This window comes from Lethenteron reissneri, chromosome 34 (assembly GCF_015708825.2).
Source record: "Lethenteron reissneri isolate LAM-NWPU_2019-01 chromosome 34, ASM1570882v1, whole genome shotgun sequence".
In the NCBI taxonomy this organism is placed as follows: Eukaryota; Metazoa; Chordata; class Hyperoartia; order Petromyzontiformes; family Petromyzontidae; genus Lethenteron; species Lethenteron reissneri.
This window is the reverse complement of record NC_083812.1, coordinates 8,339,215-8,360,998: the sequence shown is the minus strand read 5'-3', so window position 1 is coordinate 8,360,998 and position 21,784 is coordinate 8,339,215. Positions and strand designations below refer to the sequence as shown.

Here is a 21,784-nt window from a genome sequence, read left to right as displayed (position 1 = left end):
TGTTGACACGTTTTTAGTTTATGATGTTATTTTAGAGCAGAGTGCCAAAGATGGGAAAAATGTTGAATGTTAACATTTGTACATCGCTATGAAAAAAACAAATTTTCTTGACTTTTTGGGCCAAAAATCACAAAGGCATTGAGGGTGTACAGGGACTTGGTGGGAGATGAGTTGGAATAATGAGGCAATTATGGTGGGGATGTCCAGACAGTCTATGATTTTTTAAAAAGTATTAAGGAATCAGCCATTCTCCTGCTGCATTATGAGCGCGCGACATACCATTAAACGAAGACACATGCAGTCAATCACGTGTAATTATGTTCAGTTAGTGGAGTATTCAAAAGCACTGCAAGTCAGTGGCATGAACAAACGTGACCGCACATAACCAGACTTATATCACGAGCATGTTTTGTTGATGTTGAAAATTTTTTGCAATGGAACATTTTAAAGTGCTTATATTTGCATTCCAGTGTGCTCATGAAAAAAATACCTATTTGTCTTGTTTAGGCAATGCTCAACGAATAAAAATACAAGTTTCAATTTATTGATTAATATAAATGGCCTGACTGTAAGCTTGTTCATAAGCATCGCTTTGGAAAGGCCTTCCACAGATGAACATGATCTACTTTCAGACTGAATATGCTGCTACAAAGTATTTTTAGGCCTCGAATCTCAGAGGCAAATGTGGGGATATGCCTGCAGACACAAACATGACTGTCAAAACTATTGCAATATATTGTTCCTCCTTTGTGAATGTCTAACATGTACCAAAGTAATTGCCAAAAGTATATACATTGTAAATATTGTTTTAAATATTGATACTGTGTACTTAAGGCAATAACCCTAATCGACTACATAGAAAGTGCCATTTCATAACCATCAATGTACCTTCATGAGAAATCTCACAAAGCCCTCGATAAACATGCTGGTTAGTAGCTACTGGCTCACGTCATAGCTGGATGAATGCCGCCACAGTGTCATGGTTACTGGAATTGCAAACCTGAGGTCGTCGGTCCGATCTGCTGACATTGCAGTTGAAACAATGGTGAAAGTTTCATCTTTCCCTCCACGTCTGTCAAGTTGATTTGTTTACGTTGTTTAGTTGCATTTGCGTGAGTGACCGCGCAGCAGGTCACGTGTGGTGGGGTAAAGTGGCAGTACTCCCCCCACACTCTTCCAAAGATGTACGGCCGGCGTGGAAGAGGAACCCAAATGCCCTCTAGAGGGATTCTCAACAGCGTGTTCGAGCAAAGGCCCTTATTTATTATCATCATCGCTGGGCAACTATAGTCACACTAAATACGTGCCAAGTCATGCAATCGATGTTGGCTTCAGTGGCGGTCTCCAATATTTGCATGCACGAGTGATACTCCCACTGGCACATGGCTTCATGCGACAGCCACATCAACAGGCATTGAAGTTTTAGTACCCCCGTGGCGAAAGAAAGCACTGAATATGAGAGTAAAGGTCCTGGTGTTAGGTGGCAATGCCCTCAAGATGTCCATGTGGCATCACAAAAGAGTGATAATGATCCATAATCGCCGTGACCGAATTGTCCTGTGCTTCCTAAATGAGCAGCTGTGCAATGTTTTGTCGTTTAGAATTGTTGGGAGAGCAATGGCCCAGAAAACAACGATTGTGGCACAATGACAAACGTTTTGGGGGTGAGGTATTGATATGACCTGAAACATGATGTTGATTATGATGTCATTTTGCTCATAATAGAAGTGTCTATTATATGGGTACACTTATATCAACAGTATTGCTGACATACTCTTATAAACTACGGTTGATTACTGTATTTCACATATTTAGTTCCAGCAGCAATGCTATTTATTTGAGTATGATCTATGAGCACTCTTTTTGCGTATTCCTCTGCGCATCCAACTTATGTAACCGAGTGGCGTCTACTGCCACCTGGGATTGATAAAAAGAGCATTCAACTTTAGTAGAACACGTTGCAAAACTATTGCTTTTACATCCTGCCATACGAAAAGAAGATGGAGATTGCGTGGCATGTTTTCAACTTTTATTTAGAAAATCTAATTTTAAAAAATATATAGATATGTAAAGTAGGAGCCGACACCAGATTGCAGGGGTCTCGTCCTTTATTCCTTTCCTTCCATCCACACCTGTCCCCAGCCGTCCCAATCTCGTTCCCGCCAAAAGGCCCCTTCTTCCCGCCCGTTCTCTCCTTATATCTCTTCGATCACCCCTCCCACTAACCCCTCTATTGGTGGGAATCCTTCCCCTGACACCCCTACAGATATACGGTTTTCACACGAGAATGTGCGAACGAAAGATTGACCCGCGACGATTTCATTTGACTTCTGACGCTCGTATGCGGCGGGGGGGACTTAAAGGCCTAATCACATTGCAAAGGCGTGCGGGCAAATTGATGCCACGTGCTCTATTTATATTGTAATGTTCCGGGACTGAATTCACGACTACTATACAGTACTGTATTACTTTTGACCAGGTGCCAAGTGATTTTTTTTAGAAGGGGTTATTATTTAATAATATGCTACCTTTATGGTGGGCATAAAAATGCCCCCCCCCCGTCGCCTCTTTGATGTTATAATCATAACAAAAGTTAAACTAGTCACCCACGTGAATGTAAGTCCATATAGAGCGTGGAAGCTACCACCGCTTAAGAAATTAAGTGTTGTGTGAGTCAAAGGGACAGCCATCCGCACTGTGATCACTTCCAGAGGCAATTTCACGCCACATTGAATCCAAATGCCACACGCTGGTGGGGGAGAGAGAAGGGGGGGGGGGGCTTCTACAGCTTACTTTTACGGCGCGATGTTCAAAATGACTCTGTGAAGTAAACGCGTCCAAATGTGCACACGCCAAAGTGCTTGAGCCGCTCGCCTTTTCCCCGAGGTGGAGATGACCTCACAAATTAGCAGGAGGCCATCGAGTTGCGTTTAATGTTGTTATGCTCCTGCGCTTAACCCCCCCCCCCCCCCCATTGGCATCATCATCATCATCATCGTTGCCATTATCATCACCATCGTCGCCATTATCATCATCATCGTCGCCATTGTCATCATCATCATCGTCGCCATTATCATCGTCGCCATTGTCATCATCACCATCGTCGCCATTGTCATCATCACCATCGTCGCCATTATCATCATCATCGTTGCCATTGTCATCATCATCATCGTTGCCATTATCATCATCATCGTCGCCATTGTCATCATCACCATCGTCGCCATTGTCATCATCACCATCGTCGCCATTGTCATCATCATCGTTGCCATTGTCATCATCATCATCGTCGCCATTGTCATCATCATCATCGTCGCCATTGTCATCATCATCATCGTCGCCATTGTCATCATCATCATCGTCGCCATTGTCATCACCACCACCAACCAACCACCATCATCACAATCTACCGCTGAGCTAAGTTCTTCAAAGCGAATGGCCATGTGTCGCTGCGTCTATACTCGTGCCCAGCAATCCATCGCTACTGCGTGTTTCTTTTTCCTTTCTAATAATGCAACCCACCGCATGCGTTCGGACGTTATACAGATAACACAATAAGCTTGCCTGCATTAATAACCAGCCACCTGCAGTTGTATCTACAGTATGTGCAGCGACATTAAACATGTATGACTTTCTGCATTTTCTGTATAGTGCACGCTGTATGAGGTGTCCCATTCAATGGTCAAACAAAAGCGTAGCATGCAGCTGTGTCAACATAAGGCGGCAACCCTTATGGGCATTTCTAAAGCTGACCTATTAGGGCAACTCAATTTCCTTTTTCACGTGAACACCCCAACGCAATTGGAATGTTCAGGGGAGTTCATTTCTAGCGCCTCCATTTCTACTTTAGACACCACTGTGATACACACAGACAATCGGCATACGAGGAATAATAATAGTGCCGGTCACGTGGTCTTGTTTGACCATACTTCACTACGCTGGTTAGTGCGGTTTGGTAAAGGCGGTGGGATGCCCAGGACCTGTTCAAACATCACTCGCCAGCAATGTTGGCCGTTGCAGGGAATTGAACTCAGGTGTGTGGGGTTCATAGTGAAGTATGCTCACCACTCCACATGTGCATAGACCAGCATAGTTCATGCCGGGTCAATCTCTACATAACTTGTGCTTATAATCGCTGCTTTATTCACTGCTATTTTTGGTAAAGGTTACTCACTTTAGACCTATTGTGACGTTTATACCTGGGGTTTATGATTGTTCTCTCTGCTTCTGGTCTGGGCTGAAACCAACAATGTGATTTATTTAGAGTTTGCTGTATATAGCATAGAAATAGACCTGCATCTCTAGACGACAAACTGGTTGGTCTCAGCCATAATTGAGGTATATTGGAAATATCCAGAGCGTGGAAACACACAATACATGATAATTGGTTTTTGGCGTCATCTGGTCCAACACCATGTGAGACTAGGCTCTACGAAAAGCTGTCTAGGGTGTGGACCAATCAATTTCAAGGACAGTGCATACATTATCAGAGTTGTGTATTTTTTTTGCATTCCGACCGCAGGTATTGTGGTCAATGCAAACATGACTCCTTGTAAAAAGGTGTCAGTTTTGTTGCCAGATAAAAGGGTGAAAAAACAATTATCATATTTTGCGACTGGCAAAGGAGGTTCCAATGGTGTAAATGCTCACACAATACATGTAAATAGGATTATTAGCACATTTGGCTGTTCCATTGCATGCATTGCCTTGGCAGTGTTTCAGACATGTATGTTGAACTTCTTTTGCACAGTACGTAGCCAACCGCGCTCATCGGACATGCAGGGGAAGGAGAACAAACTAAACACAAAAAGCAGTTCTCAAGATGTGAGATTTTAATGTAGGTTTAAGAGTGCACAGCTCCAGTGACTTCGTACTATGTAAGGAAGAGCGTTCCAGACGGCGGCAGAAGCGCACCTGACGCGCGAGCGATGCAGTGGCCGTCTCTGTTCGATGGCAAGCTCAAAGCCGCTGCTGCAAAGATGAAGCCACTGCGAAAATGAATATAATCAGGGGAATTTGACTGTATGATTTTTTAAAACTTTTTTTTTTGCATTACCATTTCATCGCGTGTGTAGCTACGACACTGTATATTTATATGTGCAGTGCCCATGTGCATTATTGTCTGTGTGAAGAGCTTTGAAATAACACAGCTATCCTTTCACTGCAGCGCTGATATTGCACTCACACGCTCGCACACTTTGCAGACCATCAATTGTGGGAGATGCTGCTCGTTGTTTAATAAATTGCACGGGAAGAGAGTGGTCAAATCAAAAGCACTCCTGGGTTGAGCCTGCGCGTGGTGGGAGCACTAATGATCAGCCCTAAACACTCAGCCTTCTCGTGGGGACGGGGATTTTGATGAATAGTGCGCTTAGATGATAGATGGACCACCTTGAGAGGCAGAGTGTCTGCCGAGCGTTCCGTAAAGCCGGAGCGTGACGGGCTCCTTGGGAGGGTAGGGGGGACTGTGCGGGAGGGGGGAGAAATGCATTTTGCAGGGAGTAAATTTTCTCTCGAAACTTTGGTCTCCATGGGAGATGATGTTGGATGGCAGGGCCATTGACGTCAAGCGTACTCGCGAGGGTTGCCGGGAGGGTGGCTGCCGTTATCGCTCGGCTGCCTTCTTAGTCACGCAGGGCAGTCACGGGGTTTTTTTTTGTTATCCAACCGTGGTGGGGAAATGGTTTTGAAGGAAGGGTCCTCAGATACGCCAGACTACAGAAGGGAAAGGTCGCACCTTCACCACGGCCATGCCTTCTTACCGTGTTCCCATAGCGATTCAGATATCCGCCGTTGCTGTTTTAGCAATTCTATGCTATACCAGCAAAGGAACGTCTATATATACACACTATGGTTTGGAAATGTGCCCTGCACAGATAATTTTACATTATTTTAGGAATTTTCTCCATCAAGCATCCCCCAATGCAATTTTAGTGGCAAAGGTCACGTATTTTCCTGCTTCCATGTGTATTTATTACGCCACAGTATAGGCAAAGCAATTGTATATTTATCTGGAAATATAATTGTCACTTCATATATTTGTCACTTAGGGTAGATTAGATTGATTTGCTAAAATATATTTGAATATTGAATGCACGTATTGCTTAGTTATGTTTAATATGATACCAAAAATCTAAAATGTGCCTGAAGAGGAAATGTTTAAATATGTACAGTATGTATGTTTAACTTCTTTTGCACCGTACGTAGCCAACCGTGCTAATCGGAGGTGCGGGGAAGAACAACAAACTGAACACAAAGTGCAGTTCTAAAGAAATTAGTTTTCAATCGAGATTGAAAAGTGCATAGCTCCAGTGGCTTCCTAATATCGGAAGGAAGAGCGTTCCAGACGGCCGTTTAAAACAGTCTGCCTCAGCAGCAGACCATGCTTTCCCACCTGATGATGGACGCTTATGTTGCGCCCGAAACGTCGTGATTTATTTTATTTTATACCTACGTGACTTTACCGAAAGAACCAAAGAGTAGAGATTTAATCAGCCTAACATGAATCGCAACGTAACATTTGCATCTATCCTCATAGCTCTCATGTATTTAATGACACATTGAGCGCTTTCACAATGTGAATGTCGAGGTTGATATGAGATAATACCACATATTTAACGGGCACATTTATTTTAATGATTTTTTTTGTGAGACTAGCGGCCATCCATTGAGTACATACGCATGGAGGGGGGTTAACCCAAATGCGTACGCTTGCGTATGGGGGGGGGGGTCTACCGACAATATATGTACACATAGGAAGGGGGGGGGGTGAAGCCTCGATAATAATTTGCCTACATTGGCCTTCAAATGAGTTAGTCCGGCGGTGGACTATCTGTTTGTTAAAACACGTTAAAATTATTAATCCTCGATCGTTTCTGCGAGCAACTCTGCCGGCAGCCTTCCCCAAGCACGTGTAGAGACGCCGCGAGGTTTGTGCATCGCATTGGCCATGACCGGGGCTGGTTCAGGCTGAGCCCTGCTGCACGCTGCACTCTACGCTTCAACTCCTCTGCCGGAGCAGCCAAATCGCTGCCTGTAATTACAAGTATTTGATGGCGCTGCTCTGCCAATGGTGCACAAGAACAAATAATGTTTAAACCTTAGAACTACAATAACTTGTTGACAAACGTGTTGTGTGTGCTTTTTGGCATTAATTCAGAGCTGCGTATATATTTAAATTAATACTTGTTTTCTTTATGTATTTGCTTCCAACTTTCCCCCTTCGCATTTAAGCTCAAACGTCGGGACAGAATGTGCATGAAGCAGCAGGAGATTCCACCAGTCGCAAAGACAGCAGCTTGAACGGAGTGATGGAGTACTGCGATGAAATATTGCTCGCAGGTGTACAGCCCTATCTTATAAGAACACTGTGAGATAACATAAAAAAAAACACTTTGACTTATGAGAACGCAGTGAGATAACATAAAAACACTTTGCCTTCTCTGCAGTCGAAATTTTGATTTATAGTTGCTCTGTGGGTGTGTGCTGTCCCTGCGACTGTTACGGCGCAGTTTAGAGTTCAGCAGTACGTTTCAAAGGTACTCTTTGGTTCTTTCGGTAAAGTCACGTAGGTATTAAAAAATAAAATTAATAAAATTGTGATTACATTTATTTTATTTTTCTACCTACGTGACTTTACTGAAAGAACCAAAGAGTATGGATTCTTGTTGTAAATGTATTTTATAATTATATAATTGTTGTATCCTTGCGAGAGCAATTTAGTTGAGGAAATAATCACAAAATGGACATTATTGATGCAAATGTAGGAGTTTAATCGTATTCTTTTGTAAAAGTGGTAAAAAATCAATAATAAAAACAAATTTGAAAAGGAAATGTGGAATACGGAAATCAAGTCACGCAATACTGTACAATTATAAATAATACGTTAGTCAAATATGTATTTGTTTTGAACAAAATATTAAAGTAACATGCTGCATATCTATTGCAGGTCACTGGTAGCAGGTTCCACTCACTTTCTCTTAGCGATAGCGTCACAGGAAGCAAACTACTTGGTTCACTGGTGATGGCGATCGTGTGCATTTTTTTGGGGCACAAATAGAACATCAGTTTTTGCATTTGTCTAGTTATAAGCAAATATTAAACATATTAATGATCAGTGCTTTGTTTTTAGTTTCTTGTCCTTCCCCCGCACCTCTGATTAGCACGGTTGGCTACGTACGGTGCGAACAAAGTTCAACATATACAATGACCTGGGAGAAAGGAAATCCAGATCTGCGTGAACAACTGAAGAAGCAGGCCGATCATTCTCACTGTGTGGGAAGGGTGGTTGCGAGATCCCTTCGTGCTCTCTCCCTCCTCTGCCCTCTTCTTCCCTTTGCCTTGATGACGATGGTGACCTCTTAGAGCCTTGACATCTTCGTCAGTAATTTCTATGAATGATTGCAAGAGGCATCTCTGCCTTGATCCATCACAAAGTTCACCACGTGACATATGGTCATGCCATACAATATTAAGCAACCTGATGTCACAAGTTCATATCTAAATGTCTGCTTGATTGTAACCCATCTGCCACTTTCTATCCACTGCTGGATGAAGGCCTCCTCGCGTCACCACAATTCATCGCCGCTCTGCAATGCCACAATTCATTTTGCTCCTGCGGATGGGCTGATTTCATTGCTAAATCTCCACAGCAGGCGTCCTCCTGAGCGTTTTCCTTTGTGTGGATGCTATTCTATCCCTCTTGGCAATGTATCCTCCCCAAGCCCACTCTTATTATCAGTCAATGCAATATATCAAATCTGCGTTAGCTCTCTGTTCTGTGTGTTTATATTTATATCTCTCTCAGTGTCATTCCCAAAATGCATCTCTCCATTCTTCTTTGCATATGTTTCAGCTTATGTTCTACGTTCTGATTTACAACTATTTAATTCCAAAACGAGTATTAATTTTTAAATTGTAAAATTCCCTCCGGGGTCATATATCAATAATATATCTCAATGTAACTTCGTGGTAAAGGGGTTTTAAATAAATATCGTCGTTGTAATCCTACCAGGGACTGTCTTTAAAAATGTGTCAATCTCATTCGCATGCATTGTTATACGTGTACAAAGTGACGTAAACATTGCATCAGTCTGTTTATTGGTGAACATGCAGAGCTGGATCAACAGTATTTCGCGGTTGAGGGCCATTGTTGTATACTTCGTGTGCGATTCAAATGAAAATGTTTCCTCTCATTTGATGATATTGTTTCTATGCATTGTGATATCTTATAGGATTTTATACTGGAGTGGTTGCAAAGTGTAATTTGCTAACAAGTGATGTGCAGTTACTTCACCACTGTCTTGCACACAGAGGTTATACACGTGGCCAGGGGTGAACTGTAGTAGGAACGCTGTTCAGTTGTCCAAGTGCCTTTTGGATGTGCTCAGTTTGAAACCACCGTGCTTTCAGCCCCCGTGTGCTGACAATCGCACATCACACATAAACTGGGCCATTGCAAAAGGCCAAGGGTCTTAACAACAATTTCCTCGTCTACAGTTTAACCTCTGCATGTGGTTGTGCCCTGTGTCAATGTGGATAATGTAGTGATATAAGTACAGTAGTACACGATGACTAATGCTTTGCTTTTGCAAAAGAAAATAAGTTTAACACGATGTTTCCCCTCCCTTTTTTCCCTTTGTTGGTGTTTCCTTTCCCATGCTTGGCTGCTTCTCTTTGTAAGAGCCTCGTTCTGTAGCTGAACCTGGTAAGTACGTAATGCTTGGCTGCATTTTTATTTAGAATCACGATCTAGGATCTAAACAGATATATTTACAGCCCTTTGCTTTCCTATTTTCAGCAATGTAGGTGTGACCATAGCGTAGCCGCCATGCACATGGTCGATATCAGACATCTTTTCGAGGCACACAGGTCCATCACGCATTATTCATGTGGTGTCACCACAAAATTGATACGGATGGTAGAGAATACAATGTGGAAGGTGCACGCTGCATGCCCCGCTCTTTTATCCTTAATCTCTGGAATAGAGGATTTTATTTTATAGATGTCAATTGTAATTTATTTTACACGAAAACAGTTTCTAGAACTTGTAACGAAAAATAAACAATGTTATCCTCAATTTGTTCAAATGCAGGCCTCATCTTTACTCTTACAGTTTTGTATAGTGTAACATAGTTTATATATATGGTACATGAGTGTGACAGTAATAGTGGCATTGCCGTTTTGTGGAATGATTATTTGTTTAAAAAAAGATACCACTGACAATGATTAAAACGTGCATTTATAAACATTCGGCGTTGCTTGAAATAAAGAAAATAAACATACGACATTTGATTTATTCAGGATCTCACGTGACTTTTTAATTTCTCCCAAAAGTCGTGAACAACATACAATACTGTGACGGTAACTGTTGAAGTGGTTCTGCTCCGTAAAATATTCACCACTCGTGCTTTGTCCAGAGGAGATCTGCACCCTCATCATATCCGAGGCTTTCCCTGAGGACTCTGGGACGTTCACGTGCATGGCGAGCAGCAAACTGGGCACGGTGTCCTGCAGCGCCCAGCTCATTGTCCACGGTGAGACCCCCCCCCCCCCTCATCACCACGCCACTGCGTGAGGACCTTTAACAGATCCTCCTGGATTTGTGCTTTGGACACAGCACGTACGCTCATTCCGTGGACTTCGGGATGTGGGCACCGCTGATAAGCCAGCATTTATTGGCCATTCCGAGTTATCGTTGAGAAGGTGGTGGTGGGCCTTATCCTTAATCTCCTGAAGATCTCTGTAATGTAGGACGATTAAAAGTGGTCACCGTCGCCCCCGCCTTATCTCCAGTTGTGTTTTACCTCGTGTCTTGGATAATGTTTTTGTTGTGTTTCTCTGTGGTGTTCTCGTCCAGTTTTATTGTTGATAAGAGGCTCGCAACGTTCATAAGCTTGCAGTGTAATTTGCAGGAAAGACAGCACAAGGCAATCACAAAAGAGCTATGTTTCACGGACATAGTCTGCCGTAGTTTCACAGGAGGAGTGCTATGTGCGGTAATCCCAACAATTGATTAATTTGCGAGGAGTTTTTAAATGTGGGGTATTTGTACCGCAATGCTGGCATGCATGGTCTACTCGCTTGTGAATAGTGTCATGGGATCTTTAGCATCCACTGAGGAGCATGCGGTTGTGTATTTTGGGTTCATACACCCGCAGTATTAACCGGTGCGGCCACTGGGCGCAAACCACACATTTCTGCAACAAGAGGTAAACGTCCTACCGCCTAGCAATGTCACCATGCCGGTCTTAAGTTTTCCTTCTGACTGAAAAGTCAGGGAATGTCAGCTGCTCTAGGGATTGATATCAACATTTTCAGTGTGAGTCAATGGTGGAAATTTCACATTGCTATGTCAGCGGACCAGTGTTTTATAAGTGTTCAATGAGATCATGGCAGAAATACTATAGCATGGCCAATTCAAACATCCACCCCATATATTAAAGTTTACATTTTTTCAGATGGTTAAACAAAAGATAAAAAATGTGCTGGATTAATGTTTTTAAGAGTTTTTTTCAGTTTCAGGTAGTATTTTAGTAATTGAATTGTATTTTCAACTATAAGCTTGTTTCATTGGTGTCAAACATTGCTGTGTGATGTATATTCCTATAAAACGATGTGGCGTGTCACCCACACTGCAGGTGCAACGGACGGATACATGAGTAGCAACACCTGTGGGCCAAGTCTGGTTGTTGAATCCACACACCTGTCCACGTCAGAGTCCATGTACATGGACACGCTCCCCCCTCCCATCTTGGATTCCTTCATATCTGACATCTCAGCAGATAAACCGAACAGCACTGTTCAGCTGCCCGCTGCTACTGAAAGCCTCTTCGCCAATGGCAGAATGCCCGATTTCATCGTTCCGGGGAAAAAATCTGTCCGAGCCGCAGCCGCCACCTCTTCCTTCGCCTCTTCTGCCGAGGCCGCCCTTGCCGAGCTGAGGAAGAGCATCGATGATGTCGTCTCGCCGCCACCATCAATGACAATGTCAGTGCCGATGCCGGCGGCGGCGGCGGCGGCGGCGGCAGCACCAGCGGGAGATGCAGTTGGTCCGGAGGGCAAGACGAACGCCAAGGCAGGTTTGCGGGTGCACTTCAGACTGCCCGGTGAGGCCCCGCCGGAGGGCTTTGGTGGGGAGCTACCGCGGCCCGGCCAAGGGCTGCCCTCGCCTGTCAAGGAGCCGCCCCCGTTGCCCGCCAAACCCAAACTGTGAGTACGCAGCCCACCTCCCTCCCTTCTCTCGTCTGTGAAAGAAGCAAGTCTGCGTGCGTTGGTGTTTTTGTGTTCTCTTTTGTGATGGACAATAATACACCTTCAGTAACCATTGAAAAAACGATATGTCCACTGCAGTGCAATACAGGTTGGCGTCGTGAAGGTATACATACATACACACAGAATTCCATGCACGAATCATGAGTGTAAAATCAATTAGAATTTTTAATCAGTGCATCAATACGTGCCTCATCTGCACTTTATATTACAGTGAATACGCGTGTTTATTACTTTAAAAAACTGTTAGCATGTACACTGACAATAGTTACATTTGTAAATGAGCATCATGTGTTGTTTTGGTCACAATACTGATTTAATTTCCCCACAAGTCCCTTCCATGGCACTCCTTGCTACATAAATTCACTTTGGATGTGTGTCTGCTGAAGGCAGGATCTCATCCAGTATCCACACGTGCACTTAATTAAACTCACAGGCCCTGCAGTGATGGCACGTTCTCACAACTACTGGGAAGGAAGCCAGCGAGGTTCACAAACCGGGTACGTGGGCTCAGCACTGATTCTCATGGCAGCCTTACTGGACTGACCTGACTCAGTTGCTTGCGCCCACTTGCTCATTTTAAGAAGTACATTGCAGGCCTGAGTCCCCCTCGGATAGAGCTGTGACGTGACGGGGTCAATGTAGAAGACTTGTTGCGTGGTCTCTTGTGTAGACAAACTTCAGGGATTCATATTCTTGGGTTTTTTCGGTAAAGTCACGTAGGTGAAAAATTAAAATTTAAATAAAATAAAAAAATCACGACGTTTCGGAAGCAACACAAGCCTCCGTCTTCAGGTGGAACCGTCACAAGTAAATGATACTTGATACAGCGAGCATGCTGTGACGGTTCCACCTGAAGACGGAGGCTTGTGTTGCCTCCGAAACGTCGTGATTTTTATTTTTTTAATTTTTTTACCTTCGTGACTTTACCGTAAAAACCCAAGAATATGAATCCTTGCAGTCACGAAAGCTTCAAATCTAAAACTTCAGGGATGTATTTTTTTTTTGGTTTTTTTACTGACCGTGTAAAATCAGGGGATCAGAGTGGTAGGGTCTGAGTTCGTGGAACTGCAAAAACTCATGAAGCATTGGGGAAAGAAAAAGAGCCGTGCTGGACCCCAATCTAGGTTTGGCCAACTTGGCCTGAGTGTGCTTTACAATAGTTATGGAAACAGAGCATGGTTCTCAAATGATGAACCATGGCAGACGAAATGCTTTATCCACATTGCCCACTGGCATATGCGACTCTTTTGGTGAGGCTTAAACGACAACAAAAACATCTAACTGGTATCTGACAAATTAACACTTTATTTGTTGTATGTTTTTTTAAATATATATTTATATCGATTCAGATGCACTTTCAATTAAATTGTGTAAAAGACAAATGAGGAGGAGATAACATGACCTGGTAGTATCACTTGCCTCACGATGTCTGGAAGTAAAAAAAAATATCAGGTAGTGTAAGTTCACTGGCAAACACAGACCAGATAAAAACGAATATAAAGTGTACATATATACATTTTCCTGTTTTTTTTTCTGATTAAACATTCAACTAAAGATAGGCGAATTGCATTCTGAATGTCTCGTAGTTATAATCTATCTCTAAAAGATCGTGGTATTTTTTTTATAATTCACCTAACCCAGTTAATACGTACAATTACATCAATAGCAAAGAGATACTTTCTGTGTATAGTGCAAAAGGTAAAGGTGCAGCCCTGCAATTGCTTGCTTGTATCACTGCTGCCAGAAGAGACTCTACTAAAGTGATCTCTGGAAGGTGTTTGGTCTACTCTTCCACACTGACCAGACGTGTTGGAAGAGAATACGACATACTCTAGCAGATATATGCACAGCGTACAAGTCTCGCACACATGTATAAGATTAAGAAATCCTGCCTTGTTAAAACATTTTCATAGGACTCAAGGCACCAGAGAGCTTGGGCAAGTATATACGGTCTTTCTAAATGTATACAAATCCCTGATTGCGAGACATAGGCACAGCATGCACAGTCTCCTAGCTTTGTTGCGTGGCACGTTCAACATCAGGGCCAACTATGATCACAGGTCACACTGACAGTGGTGCCTGCAGTGGATAATGAATGGCCAGCGCAAACTACAGCATGCCTTGTGCCATTTACAAGGTACCATTTAACATAGCATTGACGATGAGCATTATAATTCCGGATAATGTGAGCAAACCTGACCTTCATTGGAGATTGTTTTTTTTAAATCACCAAATATTTCATTTAATGGTTTACTTGTGCAAGCAGATACATTGGAAACTACTTTGTAAATGCTGCAAAACAAGACTCTAGAATGTAATAATGTAGGGGTTGATTGGAAATTAAGTTGTAATCTGGACACCATAATTATAGCAATTATAAAAGCATTATTGCAATAGCACAGGACTGCGTTATCTCTTAGCGAGCACTGCCTTGGCACAATCACAAGATGGTGCTCCTCCAGTAGTGTGAGTGAGAGCATCACCGCGTACACAGCTAATGAAATATAGAGCATTCAGAACAGACATGAACTGAATTAAATGGGAACCAATTGAAATACGTTTGTGCATCAAATGACGACCAAGCTGTGACCATGAAATTAGTTTCACATGGAATCCAATTTTAGCTAATGTGAAGGTCTAGATTTCCAACTGATGCTGATTTGCGTTGGCGCAGTGCTCGAACGTTACTGCAGGATCACGCTCCACGTAGCCATCCAAGTCTTCTGCGTCAGGAGTGCACCCTATTTTGGCTTACATTAGCACAGAGCCATGTTTGGGGTTGTGTCCTTGGGAATGTCAGCGTTGTTGAGATGCCTGCATTCTGCTAAGACGGGGTATTGCCCTCGAGCTGACGCTCTGGATGTGACGCAAAGCCGCACCTCCGCCACGGATCAGTGAATGCGTGGATAGGACCCATCTAAGTCTCATGGCAACTCGGCGTGTTTATTTGTGTTCCGTTAATGCAGTGCAACCATATTGGGCAGTGCCGGTTCTCTCAGCCTTGTGTTGTGCATGGCACACAGGAGGCTTGTCGAGAGATGGCAAAGGGCTGTCAGGTTCAGAGGCGCGTAGAAATGTCGGAATGTCGGATTTTAACTGCTCTGCCATGGAGTCTTGTGCTGTGTCTACACGGGATACATTTTGGTGTGTGTGTGGTTTTTTTGGTTGAGCGGTGGTGTAGTGGTTAGCGCACTGTGCTACAAATCCGGTGACATATGTTCGACTTTGGAGCACGGCTAACATCAGTGAATTGTTTCTGCAGAATTGTTATTCATATTCTTTGGGTCTTTAGGTAAAGTCACGGTGATAGGTTAAAAGAAAATAACAAAAACTACGACGTTTCGATCGCAGCACAAGCGGCTGTCTTTTTGTTATTTTCTTTGAACCTATCGACGTGACTTTACCGAAAGACCCAAAGAATATGAATTCCTGCAGGCACGAAAGATTTAAGTCAAGAAGTGTTGTTATTATTAGTAACGAGACTGACTCCATTAATGTTACATTTTCAAAAATATACATTTACTTACATATTTTAGATACGTTAAACCACTCTAAACAAATTGCTTAATATTTGAACATTTTTTTATTCAAACAAATCTGTAAATTCATTTTTATTATGTTTTGTGAATACCAATAACTTTTATCTGGGTTAGGAAAATTAAAGCGAGGCAAAATATTTTTTCAAAGCAGTTGTGTTGAACGCAAAGCGACAGAGCAATACTTCAAATGATGAGATAATTGCAGTACAAAGCAGATGCACATCTCATAATTGATAACGCAGGACCATTATTTGGTATTGAACTAAGGGAGTCAAGGTTTGTGGGGAGTCGAAACATATGTTGAATCATGAGACTTTTGTTCAACTTTTCAGTTATTTTTTAAACAGAAATATGTCAACGAGGCATTTGCCTGGGATTTAATGCTGCAATAATTATGTTAAAGTAGCATTGCATTTGAATTGATATGCGTGCATTAAACTGAGCCTGATCGAAACATTTTAACATTTGGAAGTTGCAGTTAATTAACTTGCAGTTATATACTGGGGAAAAAGCAGTGGTAAGATTCTGAGCAGAAGTTGTTTTTTTAATGTAGACGCAGTATATCAAATAATATAAATCTCTTCTTGGGAAACTTTGGATGAGACAATGTAAAACAACTTGATGGCTACATATTTCAGCATGTTTCTGGTCATATATAAAAACACTGTTCAAATATATGTGGAAACTTCATGCGACAAAATCAAAGTAATTTAAGACTTTTTTTTGTATCTTCAAAAAAGCATCTGTTTTAAATTATTGCAGCAAAGTGTGGGCTGCGTTTGTGATATTTTTAGTTGCCGTGATGTTTTCTTTGGACAGGGCCCCTGCTTCTGGTGAAATGAATGTGGCGCGTACACTTTTCTGTGGCCTCAGAGCAACATACAACTTGCTAGCATTTCCAGAACAAAATGTGTTTTGAATTAAAACTCTATATTTTTATTAAGTTCATTATACCTCCATATTATGTTTTACTCGAATTATATTTTATTACACCACACCTATACACACGTCTATATTAAGTTCCACAAACACTTTTCTTGTAAGAATGCACCAATAGCAAATGCACAATTTCCCTTGCGTAAATAAGTTTCCTTGCGTAAATACACAAACACTTTGTTTTTCTTATGCAGTGGCACTTTGTTTACTCACTTGAAAAAAGAGTTTTTGTTAAATGGATTTATAAGTGGATTGCCAATTGCAAAGTAGAAACACTTGTGCTTGCGATGGAGTTAAATGTCAAAAGCCAGCTTCGATAATGACATAAATATTGTGGCAAAGCATGTGTAAATGGCATTTTTTGTGTAATATTTAGTCCCTCCATTTATTTTCCAATTTAAAATAATTATCCTTGTAGTTTAAATATCTTATTACAATTCTTACGAATTGTAGTCGAATAAAACTAACTTAGAATGTCATAATTGGCACACAAAACCAAAATGTACATATGTATTGTATCTATATATATAAAAAATGAGTCTGTGATTTAAATTGCTTGTGGCTTCATGCTGATTTTTTAATCATAGTGAGACAATAACGCTTGTACTGTTCATGATTAGGTGAGATTATTACGAATCTATGCATATTCTAAAATCCTATATCTGCACAGTCTGTGATCTATTATACATTTATTATTTATTTGCTGCTTCATAAGCAGTGTACATAATATTAAAATATTTTTTTTATAATGTTTCTGTATCCTATGACATATGCCCTTGCAGATAAATATGAATGTCATGCCCACAACAATATCCAAACATTTATGCCAATTTCATTTCCTCAGGAAAGCCCTATTGAGTCTCAAGACTCTTTATCAGGAGGGTACTGCATTGGAATGTTTGACTAATATAATGTATAATTGTTTGACACGGTACCCAAAGAAAATGTAAAGTTTTAAAATCTATGAAGCTAAGTGACTGAACTCATAGATATGTTTTAAGATATAACCCCCCCCCCCCGCTCATCAATATGATCAACCATGTAGCTTTGATGAAACCACTCTAAATGTGCCTGTTATCATCAGATCTCAGAAGCTACGCAGGCTTTCTCCTCTTTAGTACTGTACTTTGATGGAAGACCACCTGGGCTGGCTTGCCAAGTGTTATAATTATGGGGTGGCCATTTTGAAAAAAAATGGCAGTTCTTAGTGTCGTCTTCCTGTGTGTATGGATTGTATTACTAGTAGTATTTACTACATATTCAATGCAGTACCACTGGGTGGAGGGGTGGCACAGTGATTATTGCACTGCACTATGAACTGTACTAAGTTCAATTAGATTATGATAAATAATCTTGCTTAATATTTCTAGGTGCTGGGCTTTATCTAAAAGCATGCTACGTGTGTCTTACTTGTCTCCATCATCAAACAATGCATTGCGATCTTGATTTAATGCATTGCAGGCTAATATTGTAGTATACTGTAGAATTACTCCTACCATCTGGCCCTCATGCAACATTACAGCTATACTCTTTGGTTTTTTCGGTAAAGTCACGAGCAAGTGCTTAAGGAGGCTTAACTTAGCCCTCCCCACGGCCCATCCTGGCTCCTCCCCCCCTTAACCTGTATATTGTCTCGTGTCTCTTAGAGTTCTTTCCACTTGATACAGTAATTTTGCTGTGACGGTACCACCTGAAGACGGAAGCTTGTGTTGCCTCCGAAACGTCGTGATTTAATTTATTTCTATTTTCTTTTTTACCTACGTGACTTTACCGAAAAAACGAAAGAGTATGGACCCTTGCAGTCACGAAAACTTCAAATCTAGAATTACAGTTATACCCTAACATTACATTGTTTTAATGTACTGTTTACATAATGTCAAGAGACTGTGGTTGTGAAGGTCGATTTGATGGATCGAGGTGACACTACCTTCATACGTTCATTCCACAATGACCTGATCAGAAGTTCACTAAATTCGCACACAGCTTAGATTACATCTTTTCCACCCGCATATGTAATTGGTATGCAAAACTAGAGTGTTTTAATCATCGTACGAGTTAAATTAAATAAGTGCCTGTGCCATTTCCGTCGATGTTTCATGTCTGCAACAAACATTTTAAATACCCATGATTAACAATATTTTAAAGGAGATAATATATTTAAGGGTAATGTTCCAAAAGGCACTAGAATGCATAAATAAACAAATGTTAAAGCTACTTGTACGAGAAAACTGTTTACATTGCTGAAAGAAAATTGCTTAAATATGGTAGATTTAGAGCTCATGGAAAATGCATTAACTTCGTTAGCAGCTTCCTTTCGTCAAAATGAAAGGTACTAACGGTTGTAAGATTAACAATCGAGAAGCATGTTTCGTGACACATTGATATGAACTACTGTTGAGAGTAACTGTTATTTTAAATAAACGCAGACTTCAAAGAATTAACTATCAACGTTGTTGTTTTTTTGTCAATTGGCAATAACTTAGAAAATGTGGATACAATATATTTTCAAAGTTTGTTGCATACATTGCAAGCCAACTTGTATGTGTGCATGTTGAACTATGTAGCCAACCGCGATAATAGGAAGTGCCGGATATCATCCATCTTACAGGTAGGAACAACAGTTCCACACTGCCCACCAGGGAGTATTTGTCTGTCGTGCATAGCCCCTCCCAAACATGTACGCTCCCGGATTGGTTGAAGGGCGTCACGTGACCGCGAGCTTTCTGTCGTGCACGAATGCGCTGTCCAACCATGTTCCTACCTGCCCACTCCGAAGGAACGTGTTTTTCAACTTGAATAATGCTAAATATTACCGTCATCATCGTCATCAATGTAGATCAATTCCGCTGCTAGATGCAGGCCTCAAAAAAGCCGTCACTCTCCCCCACGGTCACTCATGAGACACAACAATACATGTAGCTCCTGCACAGGTGAAATCTTATCACTCAATTTCCTTTCTGTGCGTCCTCTGGGGCATGCTCCCACTTTTGGCTGCCACTTTATTGTTCGTCTCGGCCATCAGTCATCAATCCTTAAAGTGTCCTGCCCAAGCCCCCCTTCGTTTTATTCACAACCAATGTGATGTTGCGATGTGATTATGGGGAACCGTCGCAAAATGGCCAAAAATCTGCAAAATTACAGATATTCGCAGATTATTGGATCATGGATTTTCTCTGGGATTTCTGCTGCAATCCGTCATATAAGTCTGATTTTGTCGAATCCAACACCGTTTTGTTTTTTATGATCCTCAGTGGGATCTGGTTGCTTGCCAGGTACAGCCAGTGAAGGTACTGTACATGGAGAGTTCATGCTATTGTTTTTCAAATGTATGATCGGCTTATTTTCTTTGCAACTGTGAACCCTGCCTGTGGCTTGCAGGTATTGCAAATGATTAATCTGGTTTTCACAGCGGCTGTTTTTATACCTTTCTGTATATATGTTTTGGATTGGGTTTTTTTGCTGAATATGAAAAGCATAGTCCATCGGTCAAGTCTAAAGCTTTGCTTATGTTCTGGGAATACAAAGTAGTGGATCGTGACAAAACAAAATACGTTGAGGAATAATGGCTGTAAAAATCCTATCGTTTAATGAATGGTTTGTTTCATCGTGTAGAATTGAGTCTTGGCGCATGAGGTCTGTATTGAATTAAGAGGGGAGCTTGCATTTACACACACAAGAACTTTTGTACTGCTCCTCCTAAATGAGCGATGGGTTGCGGTGTTTTGCGTGCGTTCTGGAACACGCTGCGGTTGCTGTAAGATGGATGATGTCTGCAAGGCTCTCGGTAAAGTTCGAGGGATGTCACGTCTTTAAGCACTTGCTCGAACCAGCTGTAAGAACAATAATTACTATACAATCATAAAATGACGTCAGGCACGCCATATTATCAACATTCTAAACAAAGACAAAGATGCCCCGTGTAGCCTTAACAGGCTGTTGGGGCAAGTGCTGTTAGCGAGCACCAATGAAGGCCGGCACGGCACACAAGAGGGTGGGCAGGACCAACCTCGACCGTTTTTGCCTCCCCAGTGGCGATGTTTCCACAGTGCACTAGCTACTTATTTGAGGCCGAGTCTACCTAGGGGAGGCCCAGGACCTGTGCAGATAATCTTCGCTGGTTTTGGCCTTGAGCGGGATTCGAACTCAGATCGCAAGGTTCGTAGCGCAGCGCGCTATCCGCTACAATACCGTGACGTCACCACGACGCTTGTGCCAGGCTATGTGCACCTTGAGGCCACGTGTACTGTCGAACGCCCGCTGGCGGTCACGGGGCAGACCCAGCAGGTGCCACGGGTCGACTGACTGAGATGACCGAGATGATTGGCTGATGCACCACCTGTGCCCCCTACTGTGCTAACTTGCTGTGCTTTAGCCACCCGCCCGTTGTTGTGAGCGTCGCTCCTCCGCCCTCCGTTGTTGTTGGGAGGGCGACTGCCTCCAACTGCCCAGTAACGTCCTTCACGAGCCTCCTCCACAGAGGCCGATATTGACACCGCTGGTACCAGTCATCGGCAAGTCCACTCCACTACCCACACTTGCACACACACACACGCTCAGACAAGCACGCGCAGATACCGAATGCAAACACCACACACACGCATCTGGGTCCATTCTACAAACGCCTGCTGTCCCGCAAACTGTTTTGCACAAATAATTGTGAAATAACACAATAATGTAACTGCCAGACGCGCAGTTTAGAAACGAATAGCAAATTGCCTCCTGAAAATACATTTAACGAGGTGCTGTGGAATGTACTTTTTCAATACATACGATGTACCATTTAATTGGGAATACAAATCACCACCCCAAGCATTTATGTCGATAGGCTATCGCTTGGTGAAGGATGCTTTGCAATATTGTCATTTGTATGTTCTATTAACCTATTTTGCTTTCCAGCTCATTTGCATAGTAATGACTGCACATTGCTTGTCCTACCGATAAGATTGGCCTAACATTGTATTTGGATATCGTCCTGGGATGGGGAATTTAATATCGTGACTTGTGGAAGATTGAACACATTTCAACAGTAATTACAAACA

General features: G+C 42.2%; 1 protein-coding gene across 5 annotated transcripts in view; it reads left to right on the top strand.

Moving 5' to 3' along the window:
* The window catches only part of LOC133350644 (palladin-like), a 148,313-nt gene that overhangs the window by 64,203 nt on the left and 62,326 nt on the right, over window positions 1-21,784 (top strand). For 4 of the 5 annotated variants that reach the window (XM_061565237.1, XM_061565239.1, XM_061565238.1 and 1 more), the window contains 3 exons: window positions 9,680-9,703; window positions 10,416-10,532; window positions 11,637-12,207. In XM_061565237.1, the coding sequence (XP_061421221.1) occupies window positions 9,680-9,703; window positions 10,416-10,532; window positions 11,637-12,207 (712 nt within the window). The remainder of the gene's footprint in view (window positions 1-9,679; window positions 9,704-10,415; window positions 10,533-11,636; window positions 12,208-21,784) is intronic. The other variant, XM_061565240.1, reaches the window with a different exon arrangement.